At 36.6% G+C, this 23,989-nt stretch overlaps 1 protein-coding gene across 3 annotated transcripts in view; it reads left to right on the forward strand.

Annotated features, from left to right (window-relative positions):
• The window catches only part of LOC149832989 (protein REVEILLE 6-like), a 55,957-nt gene extending 32,192 nt beyond the window's left edge, over positions 1-23,765 (forward strand). For 2 of the 3 annotated variants that reach the window (XM_090012668.1, XM_090012667.1), the window contains 3 exons: positions 6,874-6,983; positions 15,955-16,014; positions 17,859-17,969. In XM_090012668.1, the coding sequence (XP_089868794.1) occupies positions 6,874-6,983; positions 15,955-16,014; positions 17,859-17,948 (260 nt within the window). In that variant the 3' untranslated portion in view covers positions 17,949-17,969. Of the gene's footprint in view, positions 1-6,873; positions 6,984-15,954; positions 16,015-17,858; positions 17,970-23,304; positions 23,379-23,454 lie in introns of those variants that run through there. The other variant, XM_090012669.1, reaches the window with a different exon arrangement.
• Positions 23,766-23,989: the final 224 nt, after the last annotated feature.

Below are 23,989 nucleotides of genomic sequence, written 5' to 3' on the forward strand. Positions count from 1 at the left end.
TCGATGGGGCCCCCAACGGTCACATTTGTGACCGCTGGGGGCTCCCAACGACTCCATGGGGAGCCCCTAGGTGGCTCTCCTTTTAAGGCGATCCCCCCTCTCCTTCTTTTGTGTATATATAGGGGTGAACCCCTCTTGTATTTTTCACTGTTGAGAGCTCTCTTTCTTTTTCAATAAGAGACATTTATATTTTTATGTTGTGTTGCCTCTTGTGGGTTTGGGTGTTACCTCTTTTGTTTGTTCATTAGTGGGTATTGTAAGTGCTTATCGCACTCTTTGTTTTTTCGCATATTTCATTGCAATCACAACATGGGTCAGTCCAGAGCTTCAATGTTACACCATTCCCAGTATTTGTAGCAATACCTGCTTTAAATCGTCTGAAAGAGTCAGTCAACCTTTCCAAACACCTGAACCATTTTTCCATCTATCATAGGTGATCCACAACCAAGGCTGATCAGCCAATCTGTACTTAGCTTGGATTAGATTCACCCAAGTTTGTTGTCTTTACAGATTGCCTGCCACCATTTAGCTAATAACACTTTATTGATCAGATTTAATCTCCTAGTGCCAAGACCACCCATTCCATAACAGTGGTTACCAGCTTCTAATCCATTAAATTGACACCTTTATCAGCAAGGGAGCCTTCCCACGAAATCTCACATCATTTTAGAGATTATTTTCTCAGTTTTATGTGGGATTTTAAAGATGGCTCTTAAATACGTGCCTTATGAGTTTTCTTGTGTTTTAGAAACCTGTAACACTGTTTTTCCTAAAAACCATTTAAATGTTGTCTTAGATCTTTGGCCCTGTCAAAATTGCCATGGTTGGAAATGAGCCAGAAAATGTGTTTCCAAAATCCTGATTAATCTGGTCTTGCTCCATCCAAATTATTTTCTCTAATAATCTAGGAGAGAGAGCACAAGATGCTTTTTCTCGATGGGAATCTTCCCTATAGCACTTGGATTACCCAACCAGGTGCTAGTGGCATGTGTAACTAAAATCCCTATAGTAACAGTCTATTGTCTGGTTGGCCAATACTAGAAACACAAAGTGTGCACAAAGGCACAAAAGGAGAACTCTCACAAGTGCACAAAGGCACGGATACAAATGCACAAACGTAAAAAAATATCAACTTCAATATCTTGGGTCCCAAAAGGGGGCTTTACAAAAGTGAGTTTTACAAGGGGGTAACACACCCCATATTTATAATACAAGAGAGGGAATGAGGGAGTTGTTGGACTCCCAACGACTCTAAATAGAGCCGTTGGGGGTCCAACGACTCTCTCTTACTTTATGCTTTTTGACTTGGAAAAGCATAAAGCCTAAAATGTCCAAAAATAAAACTAAAAGGTAAAGAACAAAAGAAAGCTAACTAAGTTAAATAAACTAACCTAATCCTAACTAAACTATAAAAGTAAACTAAAAACTTATGAGATTACATAAATTATGTTACATAATTTAACACCTCCCCTCAAACTTAGAGTGACATAACCGAAAGTTTGCCAAGAAGAAAGTTAAATCTTGGAGAGCACAACACTTTGGTGAAGAAGTCTGCCAGTTGATATTCTGATGTAACATGTGGAAGGTCTATGGTTCTTCTTAAGTATTCTTCACGAACATAGTGACAGTCCATCTCAATGTGCTTCGTGTGCTCATGAAATGTGAGATTTTTGGCAATGTAAATTGCACTTTTATTATCATAGCATAGTTTTGTGGGCCCTTGAACTTGAATATTCATATCTTCCAGCAGGCTGCGAATCCAAACAATCTTCATGGTAGTAGATGCCATGACTCTATATTCGGCTTCTGTGGATGAAAGTGAGACCTTCTGTTATTTCTTGCATCTTCAAGAAATTAAAGATTCTCCTAAAAAAATGCAAAAACCAGTGGTGGAGTGACGGTTATTCGGGTCACCTTCCCAATCAGAGTCAGTATCAGAGTTACCGGAAGCGCCTAGGCAAAAGGGGAAGCGCGCTTCCCCGAAGCGCGCTTCGGAAGCGCGAAACGTCGCGCTTCCGAAGCGTGGGGGGAAGCGTCTCCCTTTTTTGGGAAGCGCGCTTCCCTTTTATGGGAAGCGCGTCCCCCTTTTATGGGAAACGCGCTTCCCATAAATGGGAAGCGCGCTTCCCCCACGCTTCCCCCTCGCTTCCCCATTTTTTCATTTTTTTCGCTTCCCCTCGCTTCCGGTTCGCTTCCTAGGTCGCTTCCAGTTCGCTTCCTAGGTCGTTTTCGAGACGGTTCGGAATTTTCTTCTAAGTGGTCCCACGCTTCCCCGCTTCCTAAATTTTTGAAAGTGCCTCGCTTCCCGCTCCCGCTTCCCGCTCCCGCTTCCTCGACTGGTAACTCTGGTCAGTATAAGCAATTAAGTTCAATTAAGAAGAAGAAGATAGAAATACCCTTTGTTTACTGTACCCTTTATGTATCTGATGATATGGAGAATGACGCTCATAAGAACTGTAGTAGGTGCATGTTGAAATTGACTAGCAACATGTACTGTATGAGAAATATCAGGTCTTGTAATGTTGAGATACGTTAAAGATCCAACCAATTGCAGATAAGGTGTGAGATCTTTTAGGAGAATCCCATCATCAATATTCATCTTCGAACCTACTATTTCAGGAGTTTCATAGACCCTGTCATCTGTGATTCCTGGTCTGTCAAGAATCTCACAAGCAAGTTTAGTTTGAGACAAAAAATAGCCTCTGTGAGAATAGGCAACCTCAATTCCCAAAAAATATGTCAGAAATCCTAAGTCTGACATTTTAAATTTTAAGGTTAAGATAGATTTAATACTTTTGATTCTTTTAGTATCATCTTCTGTTATCAACATGTCATCAATATATAACAATAATATAACAATTTCTGCATCAGATTTCTTAACAAACAATGCAGTGCCAGTATAACAGGAAGAAAAACCATTTTCAGCCATTACATTGTTAAACCTATCGTACCAGAGCTTATTTCAAATCATAAAGAGCTTTACGAAGGCGAAAAACTTTATTTTTAGGAATTTTCATACCAGGTGAAGCATCCATGTAGACTTTTTCATTAAGGTCTCCATTTAAAAAGGCATTTTTGACATCCATTTGATAAATATTTCATTTTCTAATCGACGCAATGGTGATGAGACATCTGACAGTAACCATACAAGCTACTAGAGCAAATGTCTCTTCATAGTCAATCCCATATTCTTGACTAAACCCTTTGGCTACTAGACGAGCTTTATACCTCTCAAGAGATCTATCATTCTTGGTTTTGACTTTGAACACCCATCGGCATCCTATAGTTTTCTTCCCACTGAGAAGCGTTTGAAATTCTCAGTGTTCACTTTCCTAAGAGCTTTGAGTTCACTCTTCATGGCCTCTCACCATTCAATACACTGTTTCGCATCTTCAAAACTTTTCGGTTCAAAATATGAGTGAATGGCACTTAGGCAAGCCCGATATTTAGGAGAGAAAGAATCAAAAGACACAAATCTAGAGGGAGTTCTTCTAGTTCTCTTGGTTATTCTAGGGTTTGAATCATGTGTGGAGATAGATTCACTAGGTTCACTATATTGCTCAATAGCACTTCTAAAGGTGCATCTATCTCTGAGTATAGGTGATAGGGTCTCTAGTTATATTTTCTTCTTGAGAGATAGTAGGGTTAGAGTTATTGTTGATCTCGACCACTTCATTGTCACTGTTATATGTAGATTCATCATCACTAGAGATATCATCATCTTTAGATAAAAGATAAAAAAGAAATGAATAGTCGGCATTTTCTAAATGAGATTCATTCTTTTCAAAACCACTATCATTTTCCAAAAATGTTACATTCCTTGAGACATATAACTTATCATTTTTAGTATCATAACATCGAAACCCTTTTTGGGTTTCGGAGTAGCCAAGAAAAGCATAAGGAATGGCTTTAGGTGAGAGTTTATCATTCTTATCTGTAAGGACAAAGTACTTACAACCAAAAACTCTCAGTCTATTATAATCGGGTTCTTTTTTATATAGAGTTTTGAAGGGAGAGATTTTATCTAAATTTTTGGATGGAAGACGATTAATAAGATAAACTGAAGCAAGAGCCGCTTCGACCCAAAATTTTTTTGGAATACTTTGAGAAATAAGAAGAGTCCTAGTGGTTTTAATGATATGCCTATGCTTCCTTTCGGCTAACCCATTTTGTTGTGGGGTCTTAGGACACGATCTTTGATGGAAAATACCATAGTCTTCAAGATATTTCTTAAATTCATTGGAAAGATATTCGTCTCCGGAATCGATCCTAAATATCTTTAAATTACTATTAAATTGATTCTTAATTATCATATGATAGGATTTAAAACATGAAAACACTTCATGTTTATGTTTAAGGAAATATATCCAACAATATTGAGAAAAATCATTCACGAAAATCACATAATAGGAAAAACCTCCTTTGGATATGACAAATGCCGGTCCCCAAACATCCAAATGAACAATTTCAAAAGGTTTTGTGGTAAACATAGATCTTTGTTCAAAAGGCATACTTCTCATTATTTCAAGAATACAATCATTACAAGAGCGAGTACTTTACAAAGATTTTTAATAAAATGCAAATAGGATAATTAGGTGATGTTGGGATGACCAAGCCTTTTGTGCTAAACATTTATGTCTTTATATTAGGCCACATTACAAAAAGGGGTTTTAGGAATTTGAAGAGAATCCACATAGTACAAGTCTCCCTTCCTAGAGCCTTCCCCAATCAACTTCTCAGACCGGTGATTCTGTATTAAACACTTATTAGATGAAAATTGAATGTCACATCCAAGGTCCGAGAGTTGAGAGACGAAAAGTAAGTTCAAATTCAATTTAGGTATAAATCTAATTTTGGGAATAAAGAAATTTTGAGTTTCAAAGTTTTCAATCTCCTTAATTTCAAGAGAAGTACCATCTGCGGTTGAAATAAAAGATGGTGACAAACTTTTAGAGTATTCAGAAAGAGAAGAGATGTTTGGAGACATATGAAAAGATACACTCGAATCTAAAAACCAAGAAGTTTTGCCTAGAGGGGAAGGAGTGGATACAACAGCACCAGAAATAGCTCCCTTAAGAAGAGGTTGAAGAGCTTCCATAATTTGATTTAGAGAAAGAGCTCCACTTGTAGATTCCTCTTTTTGTGATTGAGATGTGGTTGCCATTGCAAGTAGTTTCTTTCACTTAGGACAAACCGGTTTGATGTGACCGGGTTTCTTGCAAAAGTGGCACACAAATTTGCTATAGTCCTTTCTTCCGCCTTGACCACCATTGAATCCTTGATTTTGGTTTTTAAAATGAGGAGGTTTATATGTCCTCAAGTTGTTGCCGGGCCTAGACACGACATTAGCTCCATCACATTCATCTTGATTTGTGGGCATTGCAAGAACACTTGGATTTTGCTTGCTAATGCACATTACGAGTTTCCTCTCCACTTAACTTGGTAATAACATCTTCAATGGAAGGAGATGTGAAAGAAGATAGAAGAGAGGACCGAATTTGTTCAAATTCGGGTCGAAGATCATTAAGAAAGTTAAAGAAGTGATCTTCTTCTAATTGCTTGTATCTAAGTTAAATAACTTCACCACTCCACTTCGGCTCAAGCATGGTAAGCTCATCCCAAATAGAGGATAATTCGGCAAAGTACTCACGAATAGACATGTCATTTTGTTGTAGGGTCAAGGCCCTCTTTTGAAGATAGTACTTGTGAGATAAGTCTCGTGAAGTATACATCTTAAAATAATGCCAAGCTTCGGAGGCTTTCTTGAATTTAATGATATTGGCATTGATCTTGGTTTCAATGAATGAGAAGATCCAAGATAGGATCTTGAAGTTTTTCATTTCTCATTCCTCATGTTTTTTTTAATATTCTTCAAGAACCTTTTGTCTTTCTTCTCCTTCAAGAATTTTTTTTTTCCTTTTTCAACCATTGTAATTTTTGGTTTGGGTTCCGTTATGGAACCTTGAACATATCCTCAAAACCCCTTTCCTTTAATATGCGCTTCTATATTTCCGGCCATACGTGATAATTGGAACCATTGAGCTTAAAGCCAAGAGAAAATTGGGAGTCTTTTTCACCCATTGGAGAGATAAGATAAAGGAGAAAAATACGTACCACAAAGATATTTTAACTCTTGTTGTAGTAATCTTCCAAAATATTTGATGAAGAGAAGTCTTCACGCCAATCTTGAAAAAAATGAAGGCACGCTTTTCGAGGCACTCGATATTGTGAAGAATCACAAGATTTTTCTTCCCAAACAACCTTGCTCTGATACCATGTGAAAATCTCTATAAAAGAGATTTTGTGTATAAACACAATACTAGAAACACGAGTGTGCACAAAGGCACAAAAGGAGAACTTTCACAAGTGCACAAAGGCACGTATACAAATGCACAAACATAAAAAAATGTCAACTTCAATATCTTGGGTCCCAAAAGGGGGCTTTACAAAAGTGTGTTTTACAATGGGGTAACACCCCATATTTATAATACAAGAGAGGGAATGAGGGAGTCGTTGGGCTCCCAACGGCTCTAAATAGAGCTGTTGGGGGTCCAACGACTCTCTCTTTATGCTTTTTGACTTGGTCAAAAAAGCATAAAGCCTAAAATGTCCAAAAATAAAACTAAAAGGTAAAAAACAAAAGAAAGCTAAGTTAAATAAGCTAACCTAATCCTAACTAAACTATAAAAGTAAACTAAAAACTTATGAGATTACATAAATTATGTTACATAATTTAACAGAGCATTAGTCTTCATTCATTCACAGATCTCCATATCATGAGAACATGGATCTAGTTAAGAAGAACATTTCATGCTCTCTCTCTCTCTCTCATCCTCCACGTTAATGTTTTTGTTTGAAATATTGAATATGCAGTTGTACCAGACTTCGCTCAAGTATACAGCTTCATAGGAAGTGTGTTTGATCCAAGCACCACCGGTCATTTGCAGAAGCTTAAGGAGATGTATCCTGTTGATGTTGGAACTGTATGTCCTTCACCTGGTTAATTCTAAGTTGATTACGATGTAATTGATAGTTACAACAGTCAGAAATGAGAGCAGATCAAGTGATCTGCCAAATCACTTATAGAAAGTGATTTGGCATCCTCACCGTCCACAATGTACACAAGGACCATGAGGTCCTTGTGGGATGAAGCAATGGATTAAAGTAATTTGACAAATCACCTGATCTGCTCCCGTCAGAAACTAGCTTTGTGTAGCATGTGATATTCCATATTTATGTAACGTATGATTCTTCTGAAGCCTAATTACATACTAACATGAAAAAAAAAATTACAATAATGCTAAAGTATAAAGTAAAGTTCCACTTGTGGTTTTCTTGTATGAATGCACTTAAATAGACAAAAATGTTACGATTTCAATGTTGCTTGACTTGATAATTATGCTTTTAATCTTTGTTGCATCACTAATATCTTTGTTTTTAAGAAACTGCTTTCACTCTGAGCTTTTTGGAACTTGGTGAGCAGCCTTGTTTCTCCGTTTTCAGTATCCTATACAAACTACCTTTCTTATTATTATTATTATCATCATCATCAAATCTTATGCTTGTGCATGTGGTACTGTATCCCTTTGTCATGATAATTCCTTTGGCATGTATATGTTATATACACCATAAGCTTTTGCAACAATGAGACCTTGCATATGTATGATGTATCTGGATCATTTTTAGCTAAATGATCTTTGGGAGAGTGTTTCGGTGACTCAGATGAAGACATAGAAACCGATGCTTCCAAGATCTCCATGAAATTAGTGAATGGCTCAGGAAGATGCAAAATCCATAAGTTGAACACTCTCTGTTAGCTTGCGTCTGATAGTGTCCATGTTTAGATCACAAAAACAAATTTTAACCAGCTTGTCTATGATGGCCAAGATATATTTGTCCATGTTTAGATCATATAAACAAGTTGGCAAGAAGTGCAATCCACTTTGATCTCAAATCCTAGGTGGTAAAAAATTGGCAAACTCGTGACTCGGATTCAGATCGTCAAACCCTTGACTCAAGAGTCAGCGGGTCGACTCGGTAACTCGGACGAGTTAGGACTATGCATTTTCTAGTGTTAAAATATGGAAAAAATCAAAATTCATACTGTATAATCACTAAATTTTGCACATGACATCAATGACTAAGCTGTATAAGTATTCAACTATACATAATTGTTAATATTTATGATTTAAGAACATATGATTCTTTATAACAGGTATTCTTTTGTGGGTATTATGCATTAAAATCACAAAATGCATGAAAAAACACATAAGAAGCTTGTGGATCGGCAATCTTGAATCGGTGACCCAGTTGGGGTTCAACCCGGGTTGACTCGGACGATTCTCGAGTCGACTCGCCGGGTTTGCCAACTATGGTAAAAATACACTGAATCTTAGATCCAAAGTTGTAATCCGCTGCAATCAAACACTGTATTTGAGATCCTTGCTAAGATCCTAAGATAGGATAACAAATGAGGGTTTGAGATTTCAGGCATTCAAACAAAGGTTGTCTGTATCGTACGATATGGTACATATCATTACTATGGGGTGTTCCAATATGATACATCCTCGTATCTTTATTTTACGATACACTACGATAGGGGGCATATCTTAAGATACGCTATAAATTCTGTTTAGATGCACTTATTTCAATTTTTTTTCGAAAACATATAAGCCCGTGGCTAGTTCATTTTCATCCTTAAAGAGCTTAACAGTGATTTAATGAGTTTTTTTTTTCAAAAAAAAGATGATGTTGATGATACTCAACGATTGACATTATCTAATTCATTTCATCCTTAAAGAGCTTAACAGTGATTTAATGAGTTATGTAAAATTTTTAAGCATTAAAAAATAATGTGTTTTTTTTGTTTATGTAAACACCCATTATTATGAATCTTGTAACTTATTAGCTTAGATTCATTATTTAATATGCATATTATTTCATAGTTTGCATTTTTCTGGTGAGATTGCCATTTATAGCATATTATCTTGATTATTTAAGGTTCAATGTCTTATGCATGCCATGTCACGAACCGATGTATATGCTTTAGTGAGCCACTTATGGGTCAGACAACACTTTGAGAATGTGACCTTTTATAGGTCAATACAAGAACACACAAGGATAGGCCATGGGCTGAAACACACATAGAAAAAGGTTCTTGTATTTGGGAAATTCCCTTAAGAAAATTATTCATGGCGAGGGGGGATCACCCCTATATATACACCTTGAGAGGGCTCTATAGAGCCGTTGGGGCCTACCCAACGGCTAGAAATATAGTTGTTGGATAGGGTCCGACTCTATGGAGTATTTCCAAAAAGCCCTTGAGGCTGGGAATATTTACAAAAATAAAATAAATAAAAAATACACTTATTGTGTTGTATATGTGAAAAGACCAAAATACCCTAAACTATAAATATACAGAAAATGTATAGAAATGAATATGTAAACATATATATACATATATGTTTACATTTATTACATTTAACATGCCATTCATACCAAGACATAAATGCTTCATATGTGATGTTATGGTTGTATTTTGTGAAATTCATCATTGTTTCACGTGTTATGATTTTTTTAGATTTTTTTTTAATTTTTCTATTTTTTTTATTTTTTTGGATTTTTGAAAAATTTTATTAAAAATTTATGGTACGATATGATACAATGTAACTATGGGCCCGACCAATACGGGTTAAGATAACCTTGATTCAAACACACCCTTAAGGAATTCATTTGCATTAGACAAGAGATGGTCTAGAGTCTAGACCAAGGTTATAAGTATTGTATTGTTACCCTTATCGGTCGGGCCCAAAACAAGGTACGTATCGTAATATATCATATCATAAAAAATCACAAATTTTAATAAAAAAATTCCAAAAAAAACATGAAAAATCAGAAAAATAGCAAATTTTTTTAAAAAATCAGAACACATGAAGTAATGATGAATTACACAAAATATAACCATAAATCCACATATGAAGCATTTATGTCTCTATGAGCTATATAAGACATCATCGAATATCAATTATCTCATAAGAATAATGCAAAATGTTAAATATCTTGCCATTAAGAATATGCCATAGGACTCGTACTTTCATATTATATAAACAAAAACAAAATAACCAAGTTTATGAATACTTAAGTGTTATTAAATAACCAACAACAACAACAACAACTACGCCTTCATCCCAAAACAATTGAGGTTGGCAATATGAACCAAAAAAGAAAATCATTCTGGGTCTTTCACATGAATCCTTCTCCTCCAATCATTTTTATCCAATGCCATGTCCTCGGTGAGGTTCAAAGCATTCATATCCTTTCCTATCATCTCCATCCAAGTCTTCCTCGGCCTACCTCGACCTCTTTTAACTAATATATTTTCCCATTTCTCCATCCTTCTAACTGGAGCATCATTAGGCCTTCGCCGAATATGTCCAAACCACCGTAAACGATTCTCTCTCATCTTATTTTTAATGGATGCAATGCCTACCTTCTTACGTATCTCCTCGTTTCGAATCTTATCTTTTATTGTATTTCCACACATCCATCTAAGCATACGCATCTCAGCTACACTCATTTTTTGAATATGATGTCTCTTGGCAGCCCAATATTCCATACCATATAGTAAAACGAGCCTAATTATCGTCCTATAAAACTTTCCCTTCAACCGCAATGGCATTCTACGATCGCACAACACTCCAGTTGCACTTTTCCATTTCATCCACCCAACCTTTATCCTATGATTTACATCTCCATCAATTTCTCCATACTTTTGAATGATAGATTCTAAATATTTGAAACAGTCATCCACCGGTATTTCTTGCTCACCAAGCTTCACTACACTCTCATCACTACTTCGTTGCTTACTAAACCGGCATTCCATATATTCTGTCTTACTCTTACTCAACTTAAAACCTCTTGCTTTCAATGTCTGTCTCCATAATTCTAACTTAGCATTAACCCCAGCTCTAGACTCATCAATCAAAACAATATCATCATCAAACAACATACACCACGGCACATTTTCTTGAATTGATCTCGTAAGCTCATCCATCACTATAGCAAATAGAAAAGGGCTTAAAGCAGATCCTTGATGTAACCCAACCGTTATAGGAAAATTGGTTGTCACCCCTCCACAAGTGCGGACATTGGTTACTGCTCCTTCATACATATCTTTAATTATACTAATGTACTTGAGAGAAACACCTTTCTTCATCATTGTCCACCAGAGAACGTTCCTAGGTACTCTATCGTATGCCTTCTCCAAATCAATAAAAATCATATGCAAATCTTTGTTTCTCTCTCTATATCTCTCAATAAGTTGTCTAAGAAGATGTATAGCTTCCATAGTTGATCTTCCAGGCATAAAACCAAATTGATTCTCCGATATCATAACAACCTTCCTCAACCTAGACTCAATCACCCTCTCCCAAAGTTTCATAGTATGACTCATGAGTTTTATACCACGATAGTTTGTGCAATCTTGTATATCACCCTTATTTTTATATAGAGTCACCAAAGTACTTTTCCTCCACTCATTAGGCATCTTATTTGTCCGCCAAATCTTGTTAAAAAGATTTGTTAACCATTCTAAACCTTTCTCTCACAAGCATTTCCAAGCCTCGATAGGTATACCATCTAGGCCAACTACCCTTCTTGATTTCATTTTCTTCAAAGCCTCTGCAATTTTTTTCTTTTGAATCTTGCGCATGAAGTCATGATTCATCTCATGAAAAGGAATGGAGAAGTCTCCAAGATCGTGAGCATGACTTCTATTAAATAGCTTATCAAAATAATCTTTCTATCTCTCTTTAATCTCTTCATCTTTGACTAAAACCCTTTGCGTTTCATCTTTGATACATCTAACCATACCCAGATCCCTCGATTTCCTATCTCTCATCTTTGCAAGCCTATAAATATCCTTCTCGCCCTCTTTGGTATCCAACTTGTCATAAACCTCCTTATATACCTTATCCCTCGCGTTTCGAACTACTTTTTTAGCTTCCTTCTTTACTATCATATACTTCTCCAAATTCTCATTATCACGACTCTTACTTAGATTTCTATAACACTCTCTTTTAACCTTAATAGCTAATTTGACATCCTCGTTCCACCATGATGTATCCTTACCTAGCGGTGCACCGCCTTTAGACTCACCCAATACATCCTTAGCCACCTTTCTCATGCCACTCGCTATCTTATTCCACATTGATTCTGAATCCTCCTCGAGACACCAATCAACTTCCTTAACTACCTGCTCTACAAACATTCCTTGTTTAGCTCCTTTCAATGCCCACCACTTAATTCTAGGATCTATCCTATGTCTATCCCTTTTGTGACATTGTCTAATTCTAAGATCTAAAATTAAGACTCTATGTTGTGTAGCTACACTTTCTCCCGGTATAACCTTACAATCGATGCAACAACCCCTATCTTTTTTAAAAATATAACCTCAATTATCATGATCATCATTATCGTATCTTCCTTCGACACTCACATCGTCTTCAATATATACGTGGGTTCTTCATCATCTACCTCCTATGCTCCTTTCACGTTGATTTATTGAATATCCTCTTCATTCAAAATATCTGCTTCTTGAACCAATGCATCCAATATATCAAAAACTTTCAAACTAATTGGATAAAATTGTTGTTTGTGTCTCCTTGATGATAACTTTTTTATTTGCCTAAAAAAATTACAAAAAAATTAAAATTAGTTGGGTTTTGTATGATATAAAAAAAACTTTAAATAAATAAATAAAAATAATAAATAAACTTTATAATTTTATATACCTCAGTTGTAAGTTGTAACGAATGTAGACGAGGTCATTAAGGATTTTGTTCTCTAATATATTTCTTTTTTTTGTATAGATTTGCTCAAAGACACTCCAGTTCCTCTCGCATCTACTTGCACTATACGTTTAGATAAAAATGTTAGTGGCAAAATCTCTCAAATTTGGAATATCATGTTCAAACCTGGTTCACCGCATATTTGAAAAAAAAATGAAAAATCAATAAGACAATAACATATACAATCATACTAAACATCAAAACTAAATAACAATATGAAATTAAAATTAAAATAGGCAAAATAAATTACCTGGACGCATCGTGATACGGTTTGACACTATTGTAGGTTTTCCCATATCTTACAATGCATTATCATAAAATTTTATTTCTTTATAAAATTGATCTTCAATGCCATAATTAGAGTTCAACCTTTCGATGTAATCCAAAAGTCTTTTGTTTACTTTCCTATCCATTTTAAACGTAGGAGAATATCTAAATGCATGATTTAAATAATATGTTGCAGCATGAAGAGGTTGATGAAGTTGTCCAGTCCACACCTATAATCAATGATGTTCTATATAGGCATGTAATTTTTTTTCATTCAAATTATCTTTAATGACCGCTTTTGCCTTATCAATGACCTCATAAAGATAACCCATAGTTGATTTGTCTTCACTGTCAACCAATCAAAGTATCTTCACCAAATGTATAATTATTCTCAACTTCACGCATGAATCTCATAATTCACTTCTAAATATATTATGTATAATTTCTCTTGGCTTTTTTTTTATGCATAGGGATATGCATTTCACTCATCTAATGAAAATATTTTTTTAGTGCAGTTGTATTCTTTACTAGACTTTATACTGTAAAAAATATTGTAGCAAATCTAGTAACTGCACTACAAACCAACTCGACACCACTAGTGTACTTTCTCATTGTGCTTAAAATCCATGCATGATTGTAAATAAATTTAGCATTTTTTTGGCAACATTTAACTATGTGCTTTATCTCATCTATGTTGTCGATGTCATCAATTATGAGGTCTATGCAATGGGTAACACACGAGGTTCAAAAGAATAACCCATAATTTTTTGCCAATTTTTTATTTGCTTCCATATAATTGGTTGCATTATCAGTAATAATATTTTGAGGTTGAACCTCTTCCACAACCTGATCAAATACCTTGAGCAATACATCCGTTGTCGTGGTCGTATTAGACAAATCAATTAACTTTAAAAACATAATTTTTTTGGAGCAATAGATAAGAAAATTTATCAAGGTCCTTGACTTTCGGTCTGTCAACCCATCTGCCATGATGTTACTCCCAGTTTCTCTCCATGACTACCTCATCTCATTATAATATGCCTTCACTTCATTCACATTAATATTAAAAAAAAAAATTAAAGCATGATACAAAGACATTTTATATCTAGGTTCGATACTGGTTATGACATCTGTCATGGCCTGAAAATGAAAAGAATTTGCCACACTGAAAGGAATGCAAGCATCATAAAACCATCTCCCAAATGTGACATTTGTCTGCTCAACTAAATGTTGAGTCATAGTTGTATGAATGTCAGGTTGCGCTCTAGGGGCAATCCTAAGAGAGAAAAACTCCTAATAGAACCTCGAGCTTTACCTCCTCTCGAAGAACTCCCTCCTTTTTTTTGTGTGTCCATGACAACACTACTACTAACACTAGCCACACATTTTTCCTTCGTTGTAGAACTTCTTACTTCTGATGCTATGCTAGGGGCTATCAAATCAGAAGTAGGGAGCTCAGCTTCATCCTCTCAAGGTTGTGCATACCCCATTTTTGCCTCTCATCTCTTTTTCTTGTTTTTTTTTTCTCTCAGACCAGTGAGTAATTGCTAGCATTACTATTTCACGGTATTCGAAAAATTCTTTGACTTGCAGGATTCAACATTGAGATGTATCCTAGCTAAATGATGCTTCAACCGAGAGATATCACTCAAAAAAATATTATGACAATAGTTGCACTCGATTTTCAATTGGTTTTCACTCATTACTTGAGTGCTCCATTGCTATGACAGATCATTTAATGCCATCTTTTCCCCAAAAAGCTCAATAAGAAGCAAAAAATATAGTTTTTTACCTTAACTCACTTTCTTGAGTGAAAAAATTGTAGAAATGAACCCTTGAGCAAACCGCAAAATCCCTCTCCGTTGCTCACAAATCGGCCCCCAAATTGCTCTTATGACTCCTAGGGTGCGTAGATACCTCTCTAATGACCTCTACACAATTAAGAAAGTTTGTCTTCAAGAGGTCTTTAAAACCCCAAAAGAACAAAATTATGATTCAGCCATTTTTAATGTGCATCATACATAAGGGTGTCAACGGGTCGGGTTTGGTTGGGACCCAGGTATAACCAGACAGATTTTCGGGTATGGTATCGGGTTCGGACCTAGGTCTAATCAGGTCCACTATATGAAAAGCCATACCCAGACCCGATAAGAACTACATGAACCAAACCCGGTCCATACCTAATAAATCCATATTTTTGTATCATTTTTACATTTAAAAATTGCGGGTCTTAATCAGAACTCAGGTCGGGTCCGGTTCTGGTATAAAATTTCATAAACTATACTCGGGTCCATGTATTAATCGAACCTTTGGGTCCGGACCCAGGTCTTAATTGGGTCTTCTTATTTATCACCATACCCGGATCCTTAGGGTTTGGTTTGGGTAAACCAGGCCCGTTGACACCCCTAATAGTATGACACACCATGTATCATATGATACGGTACGATACATGGTTGTATCGTACAATACATATAACATATACAAGTGTCTATCATATTGTTATTTCCCATAGTAACGATACGTATCGTATTGTAACGTACGATACCACATTGGTCTAGCTGCATATGCAGATGCAGATAGAAATCCATGCATATGTTTTCTAAATTTATACTCAAAGTCCTATAGTTTGTTTTGGCACACATTTTTGTTTCAGTTTATGCCTCATTTTTTGTGTTTAGGTTGGATAATCTATCTCACTAAATTATTCTGTTCCTTTTTTTGCATAATAATTGCTTTAATTGGTCTTTGTAGCCATTCTGTTCTTGTGTGATATATAGAATTGTTCCGCAATTAGTGGTGGTCGTTATTGATATAGTTTCCTGTGTTCTGCTTGTCTCAGGCTTTGCAGTTGATGAGAAATCTCACAATCAATTTGTCTAGCCCAGAATTTGAAGATCACGTGAGTTCCTTCTCAACAACTTGTTTCTTTTGTCTATTTTGACTGTTATGATCTTTGTAAATCCTTTTGGATATTGGAATTACCTGGACAGGTTTTTTTATGGTACAATTGAAGTGCTTAGACCTCGGGCCAAATTACTTAACTTTAGGTTGTAGAGGCCAATGAAGTGGTGGAAATGGAATATATGGAATCCAAACAATATGACTTGGTTAATATGGCGTCATCCTATTTATCCAGCTAATGCATGTCCCTATCTTTAAGCATTTGAGCTGTCTATAAGAAGCAACCCTGCAAAAGGTAAAAGGGTACCGCACATATTTGACAAAAATAAGTGCAGTCTAACAATGGCATCTTTTTGATAAATGATAATCACAATGTCGAACCATATTTGGACCTGAAAAAAACGTAACAGTAGTTCCAACAAGAAAATTATGAGCTCTGACTGCACATGATATGTGACCTAAGATGCCAAGAAGACTGATTAGATAAAAGTGATTGCAGCTGACCAACAGGGCTTGGTATGACAAAATACAATACTGCATATCTCCCAGTACCTACCTTGATTTAGAAGATTGAGTCTTGTCTAACTGATGTATGGAATTATGTTAACCCTAATGTAACACAAACGAGCTTTTCCTTGAACCATGAAAGGTCAGGGCTGGATGCCAACAAGAACAGTCAATGGCTAGACTCAGAACGAAAGTTCAATTAGAAAAATGATCTTAGACAGAAACAATAAATGCAGTCCCCTATTAGTAGAAACACTTTATAAGGAACAAAGAAAATGCTTGCTAGTTGATGAGGTATTAGATTACACAAGTAGCATTGCATGGATCAGGATGTGCATCACAATCTAGCAAGATGTGTAAGGGCATCTGTGGGTACGAGTGAAAAAATGAACGTGATACCTTGTACTGTGAGGTACCGTAGAGATAAAAATCTTATATCAGGATTGAAACTAGGACATTCAAGTATTAAGAACTTACTGGAACAAATCCTCCCCCTGCGTCGGGTTTTAAAGCCCTAACGAGAACGGGCCCAGGTCCGATTTTTTTTTTCACGTGGGTTTTACAACACTGGTATAGTTAAATAGAATGGAAGCAAAACAATGCAGATCAGCATATGTTGCCAATTCTGAATCATTAGAGATCAAGTGGATCACAAGGAGAATTTCATGATAATCCAAGAAAATGCATGCAGAATACTGTTGTTGTGTGACATCATCTTATTCTCAATATGCTTGACGTCCATAAGTGAATCACTTGGTCTCAAAAGATGTTCAAGAACTAGGAGGCCCCATTTGGAGCTATAAAAAGAATATTGAGATGTTTGAAAGGTATAAAGGATGTTCAGCTGGTTTACACCAAAAACTCCTTCAGTTCAGATGTGCAGGTTGGATGGGAAAATTGCAGTAAGAAGAGGTCTTCATCTTATTGTGATTTTAATGCAGAAAATCTGTAACTTGAAGTTCAAATAGTAAATGACTGTGGACGACCACTGAGCAGCTATGTACATAGGTGTGGGTGCAGATGGGGCACTTTAAAAAGACTTGGGTGTGGGGATGCGGGGAGGGTATATATATATATAAATTTCATAGTTTTAAGTTAACACTAATGAAATAAAAACAATTATCATATCATCAATTCATCATGCATAAATTCATGCAATAAATCAAATTAACTATTGAGATTAGGTGGTTTTAAGTTTAAGTCTTCTTAGATTAGAGGTTATTTGAAATTTTAATTTAATGATGGACTTAGATGTAATTTATTCTTTTTGGCCTCTCTCTATTTAACATAGAGAGTAGCCCTAATTACAGATTAACGAGTTTCTTTATTGTGCAGCCGACTCTCTCTCTCTCTCTCTCTACCCAGGTATCTGCGCATCACATCTTCCTTCTACATGGTATCAGAGCCTTGATCTTGGGAGCGTGATCAATAGGGATTGATCTTCACCAACGAAAAAAAAAATATATTGAAATCAGGTTTGCGTTTTGTTTGTGTGTAAGATCTGATAACAGATCTGGGATTTGACCCAGATCTGTCATCAGATCTAAGGGAGCAGATGTGGAGCCGTAACCCTAGAGCTTCTCAGTTTGGAGTGTTTTTTTCTGCCGTGATTTCCTGCTGTTTGGGAGCAACAACAATCTCATTTCCTGTGTTGTTGTGTGTGATTGAGATTCATTTCATGTGTTGTTGCGTGTGATCGTGATATGACTGACTTGTTTAACCGTGCCCTGAAGAACTGATATTCTTAATTGGCTGTCGAGCTTTATATGTTGGAAACAGTAGGCGTGATCTTTGTGGGTTGCTGTTCTTTCTGTCGTGGAAACAACAGGAGTGATTCCCTGCTGTGTTGGAAAATTCTTCCTGTTTGTGGGCTGATGTTCTTTACTGGTTATCATATTGCCTGACGCGTGATTATAACACTTGTTGTTCAAGTGAGGTAATCTGATTTTTTTTGTTTGCTGAAATAGAATTACATCTTCAGTATGCTGAAACTTCGAAATGTGATTCCAAAATTGAACATATTGGGGAGTATAAGGCTTTTGCCAATCCCTTCTCGTACGACTCTTCTGTAAGGTTGAATGAAACCAACTATGCCCGGTGGTCCAGAACTTTTATGATGTCGGTATCTGGACATCGTAGAAAACATATTTTGTTGGAAGACGAACCCACTGAAAAATTGAGAAAATATGTTACTTGGGATGAAGATAATGACATAGTCATGTCATGGATCATGAACAGTGTCGAACCCCATATTGCAGATGGATTAATTTACTATAATACAACCAAACTGATGTGGGACAATCTTCGAGATACGTACTCACAAGAGACTAATGTGAGTCGTATCCTGCAAGTCAAACAGGAGATATATAATATGCAACAGGGAGATCAGACCCTGGCCCAGTACTATGCCTCTGTCAAAGATGCATTTGAAAGACTCAATGCTCACAGGCCTCTTTGTTGCTCGAAGCAAAAGGATCATCAAGAACAAACTATGGTTGCTCGCTTTCTTACAGTTCTCTCTTTAGAATTTTCTGTTGCAAAAGTCCAAATGTTGACTGGATCAGATGTACCTACTCTTGCTGATGCATACAATCGTCTGAGTAGACTTGCAATCTCTCTTCCACAATCTCAGCCTGTGACTCAGTCATCTTCTCTTGTTGTCTCATCTGGTTATGGGCGTGGAAATATTCAGAATATCAGAGGACGAGGTCGTGGACGAGGTATGGGAGGCAGAGGAAAGCTTCAATGCACATTTTGTGGAAAATCTGGACATTTAGAAGATCGTTGTTGGGATAAGCATGGTCGGCCAACCCCTTATTCATCAAAGTCATATGCCCCTAAAGCAAATGTTACTACTCTCGAAGCAACAAATGTACAGGATAATATCTCTGCAAGTGACCGTAATATCACCCTCAGTCGTGCTGAATATGATGAGCTGATAGCTCTTTGTCGTTTGAGTTCCACTCCTCCTGTAGCTGGTGTTGCGTACTCAACAGGAAATCATCTTCATCCGACTGACAGTAAGTGGATTATTGACTCTGGTGCATCCAGACACTTGTGTGGAAATTCACTTGTTTTTTCAGATCTAAAGGATATTACTGTTCATCGAGGAGTCTCATTAGCCGATGGGAGTTCCTCCTCGGTTATTGGTCAGGGAAATATTTCTATATCCTCCTCCTTACAGTTGAAAAATGTTCTTCATGCTCCAAACTTTCCTCAAAGTTTACTCTCTGTTAGTTGCCTTACAAAAGAACAAAATTGTAGAGTAATATTTGATCTGATGGCTTGTCGTTTTCAGGATTTGTTGACGGGGAAGAAGATTGGTGGAGGCTATGAAGAAAATGGAGTCTACTACCCACATCATCCAGTGGGTAATGTTTATGCTGCAGTGGAACACTCATTCAGTCATGTTCAATGGCATCGTCGTCTTGGTCATCCTTCATTGTCAAAGCTTCGTTCGGTCTTTCCTCAAATTCCTTCCACTACATCATTTCAGTGTGAAGAATGTCAGCTGGGCAAGCATCATCGAAGTTTGTTCCCTTCGAGTCAGAGTCAGTCTAGTAATAAAGTTTTTGAACTTCTTCATGCTGATGTATGGGTCCTAGTAAGATTCCTACTAGGACTCAGTGTCGATACTATCTTGTTATTGCTCTAAGTTATCATGGGTGTTTTTAATAAAAGAACGATCTGAAGTTTCAAGTATTATCAAATCCTTAATTCTTGAAATAAAAACTCAATTTGAATCTATTGTCAAGATTGTTCGCAGTGATAATGCTCTTGAGTTTAAATTAAAAGCTCTGTTACAATTTTACCAAGATCATGGCATTCAACCCCAAACTTCCTGTGCCTATTCATCTCAACAAAATGGGGTGGCTGAGCGAAAACATCGGCACCTGCTTGATGTTGCCCGGACCATTATGATTCAATCTAATGTTCCTGCGTTATACTGGGGTGATGCGATTACCACTGCTTGTTATCTGATCAACCACATGCCTTCATCTTCTGTGGGTGATCAAATTCCCTTACATATCCTAAAACCTAATGCCCCACTCTTCTCTTTCTCGCCAGAAATATTTGGATGTGTTTGCTTTGTACACAAACTTGGCCTTGACCGTGATAAATTAGCTGCTCAAGCTAAAAAATGCATATTTATAGGTTATCCCAAAAATCAAAAGGGATATCGATGTTATGATCCTATTTCTCGTCGAGAGTATGTTGGTGCGGATGTATCTTTCTTGGAATCCACTCCATATTACTCTAGTACCGGTTCCCCACTGTAGGTTGATCCAGCTGAGTCTTTTCCATTACCTATACCTCCTTTTCCTTTGGAATCTGTGCCCTCATCACCGAACCAAACTTTATCCTCTTCAAGATTTAATAATCCTCCATTGGTATATGTGCGTAGAACTCCACCTCTACAAGTGCCTTCATCTTCTTCTTCCCCTGAGGTAAGTTCTACTGACAATAGTGATCTTCATGATGATGATAACAGGCCTATTGCTCTACGCAAGGGGACACGACAATGTACCTTATATCCCATATCTCATTTTGTCTCTGATGCCAGAATTGAAAATCAGATGAAAACTTTTATTTCAGCCTTATCTGCTGAAACTATTCCTCTGAACTATCAACAGGCAGAGCTTGATAACCGCTGGAAGCTGACCATGCAAGAAGAAATGGATGCTTTAGTATCTCAGCATACATGAGATCTAGTTGATTCCCCAGCAGATGCTGACATTGTTGGATGTAAATGGGTATATACAATAAAGTACAAATCTGATGATTCTATTGAAAGGTACAAGGTCAGATTAGTAGCAAAAGGGTATACTCAGACATATGGTATTGATTTCTTTGAAACCTTTTCTCATGTTGCACGGATGGGTACCATTCGTCTTGTTCTCTCAGTAGTTGTTCAGCATGGTTGGAGCTTGTGCCAATTAGATGTGAAAAATGCATTTCTATATGGGGATCTATCTGAGACCGTTTACATGCAACAACCTCCAGGATTCGAGGTTGAGGGGGAGTGTCAGAAGGTGTGTAGATTGAGAAAGGCAATTTATGGCTTGAAACAAAGTCCTCGTGCATGGTTTCAAAAGTTGTTTGAAGTGATGTCACACTTTGGCTTTAATAGGTCAGCGGCAGATCATACACTATTTGTCAAGAAAACTAACTCAGGCATAGTTGTTATGGTAGTATATGTGGATGACATCATTCTTACAGGAGACAATGTGAAAGATATTGAAACCACAAAGGCTCATCTTCAAAAACACTTTGTTACAAAAGACCTTGGTTCACTTAGATATTTCCTGGGTATAGAAGTTGATATTCCTCATCAATAAAAAAATAACACCACATGGTGCGGAGGTGCGGATATATATATGTATATGTATGTATGCATGTATATATATATGTGTATGTGTGTGTGCATTTATGTATTTATATATAATATAGATAAAACTGGACTTGGTTAGGGTTAACTAAATCTATTTTTGGACAGAAATGGACCTCAGTGTAGTTGACTTCACTTGACACAAAGGAAGTCGTAAGTGTTACACCCGCATGGGTGCGGGTGTGACGCTGGTGCGGTGCCCTGTTAGAAGAGTCCGTATTACATAGCTGAGCAGAAAGGAAATGTAGGTTGATGGTTGAACTCGTTATCATGTTTACAGACCCAGAACTGTAGAAAATCAATGACTCAAAATAATGCTTTTACTACGATAAAAAATAGAGTTCCTAAATATTGCCTTGAACCTATACATCGTCGAGAACTAAGTGCTTTGACATAGATCATCATTTCCTTAGCGAAAGCTCAAGGAAAAAGCACGAGCACTAGAAATCAGCTCGTGTATATTCACATGAAAGTGCTCCTTGATTTCCAATCTTTCTATGGATAAACCACATTTTTCTTGGGGCTATTGGAATGTCTGTATTATTTCATTTTATACACATCTTGACAGTAATGTTATGAATTTTGGGCTTTTGGTGAATTTACATGAAACATACCTTGAGAGTTGTAAGTTGTAACACATATTTTGATCATAGTGGAAATCATGTCCCACATTGAGAACCATTGGATCTTTCAGTTAAATCTTCCACCAACGATAGGTGATTCTTCACATTAACATATAGGAACATATTGATTCCTTCGGCCTTCCAATTTCAGTAGTTCTGGGGTGTAGAGCACTGAATTTCTGTAAAAAAGGGTTTTTTCTTGATAGTAGGCTTCTGATAGAAGCTGTTTCTGCATCTTCAAAGCTAACCAATGCAGGATATATGTTTAAACTTTGTATATTTGTGTTTAATATTGTTTCTTATTTTTGTGTAAACTTCTGTCATAAGAGATTTTTTTTTAATAGTAAGTGTCCAATCGAAGCTGTTTCTGCATCTTCAAAGCTTTCTCTAAGCCAATTCTGGATATATGTTATTTGAACTTTGTGTATGTGTGTATTTACTATGTTTCTTATTTTTGAGTTTAGCATTTATATCAGATAAATAAATGTGTTGACCTTTCATCAAGTGTTGCAAATTCCTCCGAAATTTGCTTTGAAATGTTTTCTGTCTCACTTGTGGATGAGAAGTCTATTGCCTGAGGGATATGGCAAAAAAGGTTTTTAATGTTTACGCTGTGATTTCATCAAGGATCTTATTCATTACGACCATGATCGCAACATGGTGCAATTTTAGAAAGTTAACACTAAAGAAAAAATTGTAGATTATATGTTAATATGCATACTATTGTTTTAGTCGAGCCTGTGATGAGAATGTGTGTATTTATGTGCAGAAACAGTTGCTGTCATCATATGATACTGAGGCTCAGGCAATTGATCCTATTCCTATCGTCAATGCAGTCTGAAGGTATGCATCAATCTGTCATTGGTATCTTGTTCGCCTTTTTTTGATGCATTCTCATTGATTTCCCCCAAACTTGCAGGACAACAGGACAACAACCTCACAAGCGCACAACACATTGGTCGTTGAGCAAGCATTGAGTGTGTTGTTGTATGACATTGCCAGTAGTTTTGCGTCCAGCTTTTCCATGAATGCAGCGTTACCTTGTGGCCAATGCGGTAGTTTGCTTCCATGCTCCATTTCTCTTTTCTGTCCTTTTTCTTTTGGTTTTCTTTTCTCCCTTGGGTTCTGTTAAGACAATGTCCAGTATGAAGTGAACATGTTTCACTAAGAGCTTCTTGTGTAATTGATGTACAACAGTAGTAAGATTTTTATATAAAATATTTTTCCTTCTTTTGGCCCTTGGGTGAAAAATAATGCAATTGTGCAAACATTCAAGTATATAAGCCTGTGAAAAGTTTCATGTAGACGTGAATTTAGCAGAGTTTGAACTGACTTGTGTTAATTAGTTGGTCTTTTTTTTTTGAAAGGCAAGCTGGGGTTAGGCAGACCCCTACCATTTTTTTGATCCAAAAAGCTGTGCAGTTACAATGGAGATTCAGTTAGCCCTGTACACC

This window comes from Nuphar pumila, chromosome 7 (assembly GCF_984573655.1).
Source record: "Nuphar pumila chromosome 7, dmNupPumi1.hap1.1, whole genome shotgun sequence".
NCBI lineage: Eukaryota > Viridiplantae > Streptophyta > Magnoliopsida > Nymphaeales > Nymphaeaceae > Nuphar > Nuphar pumila.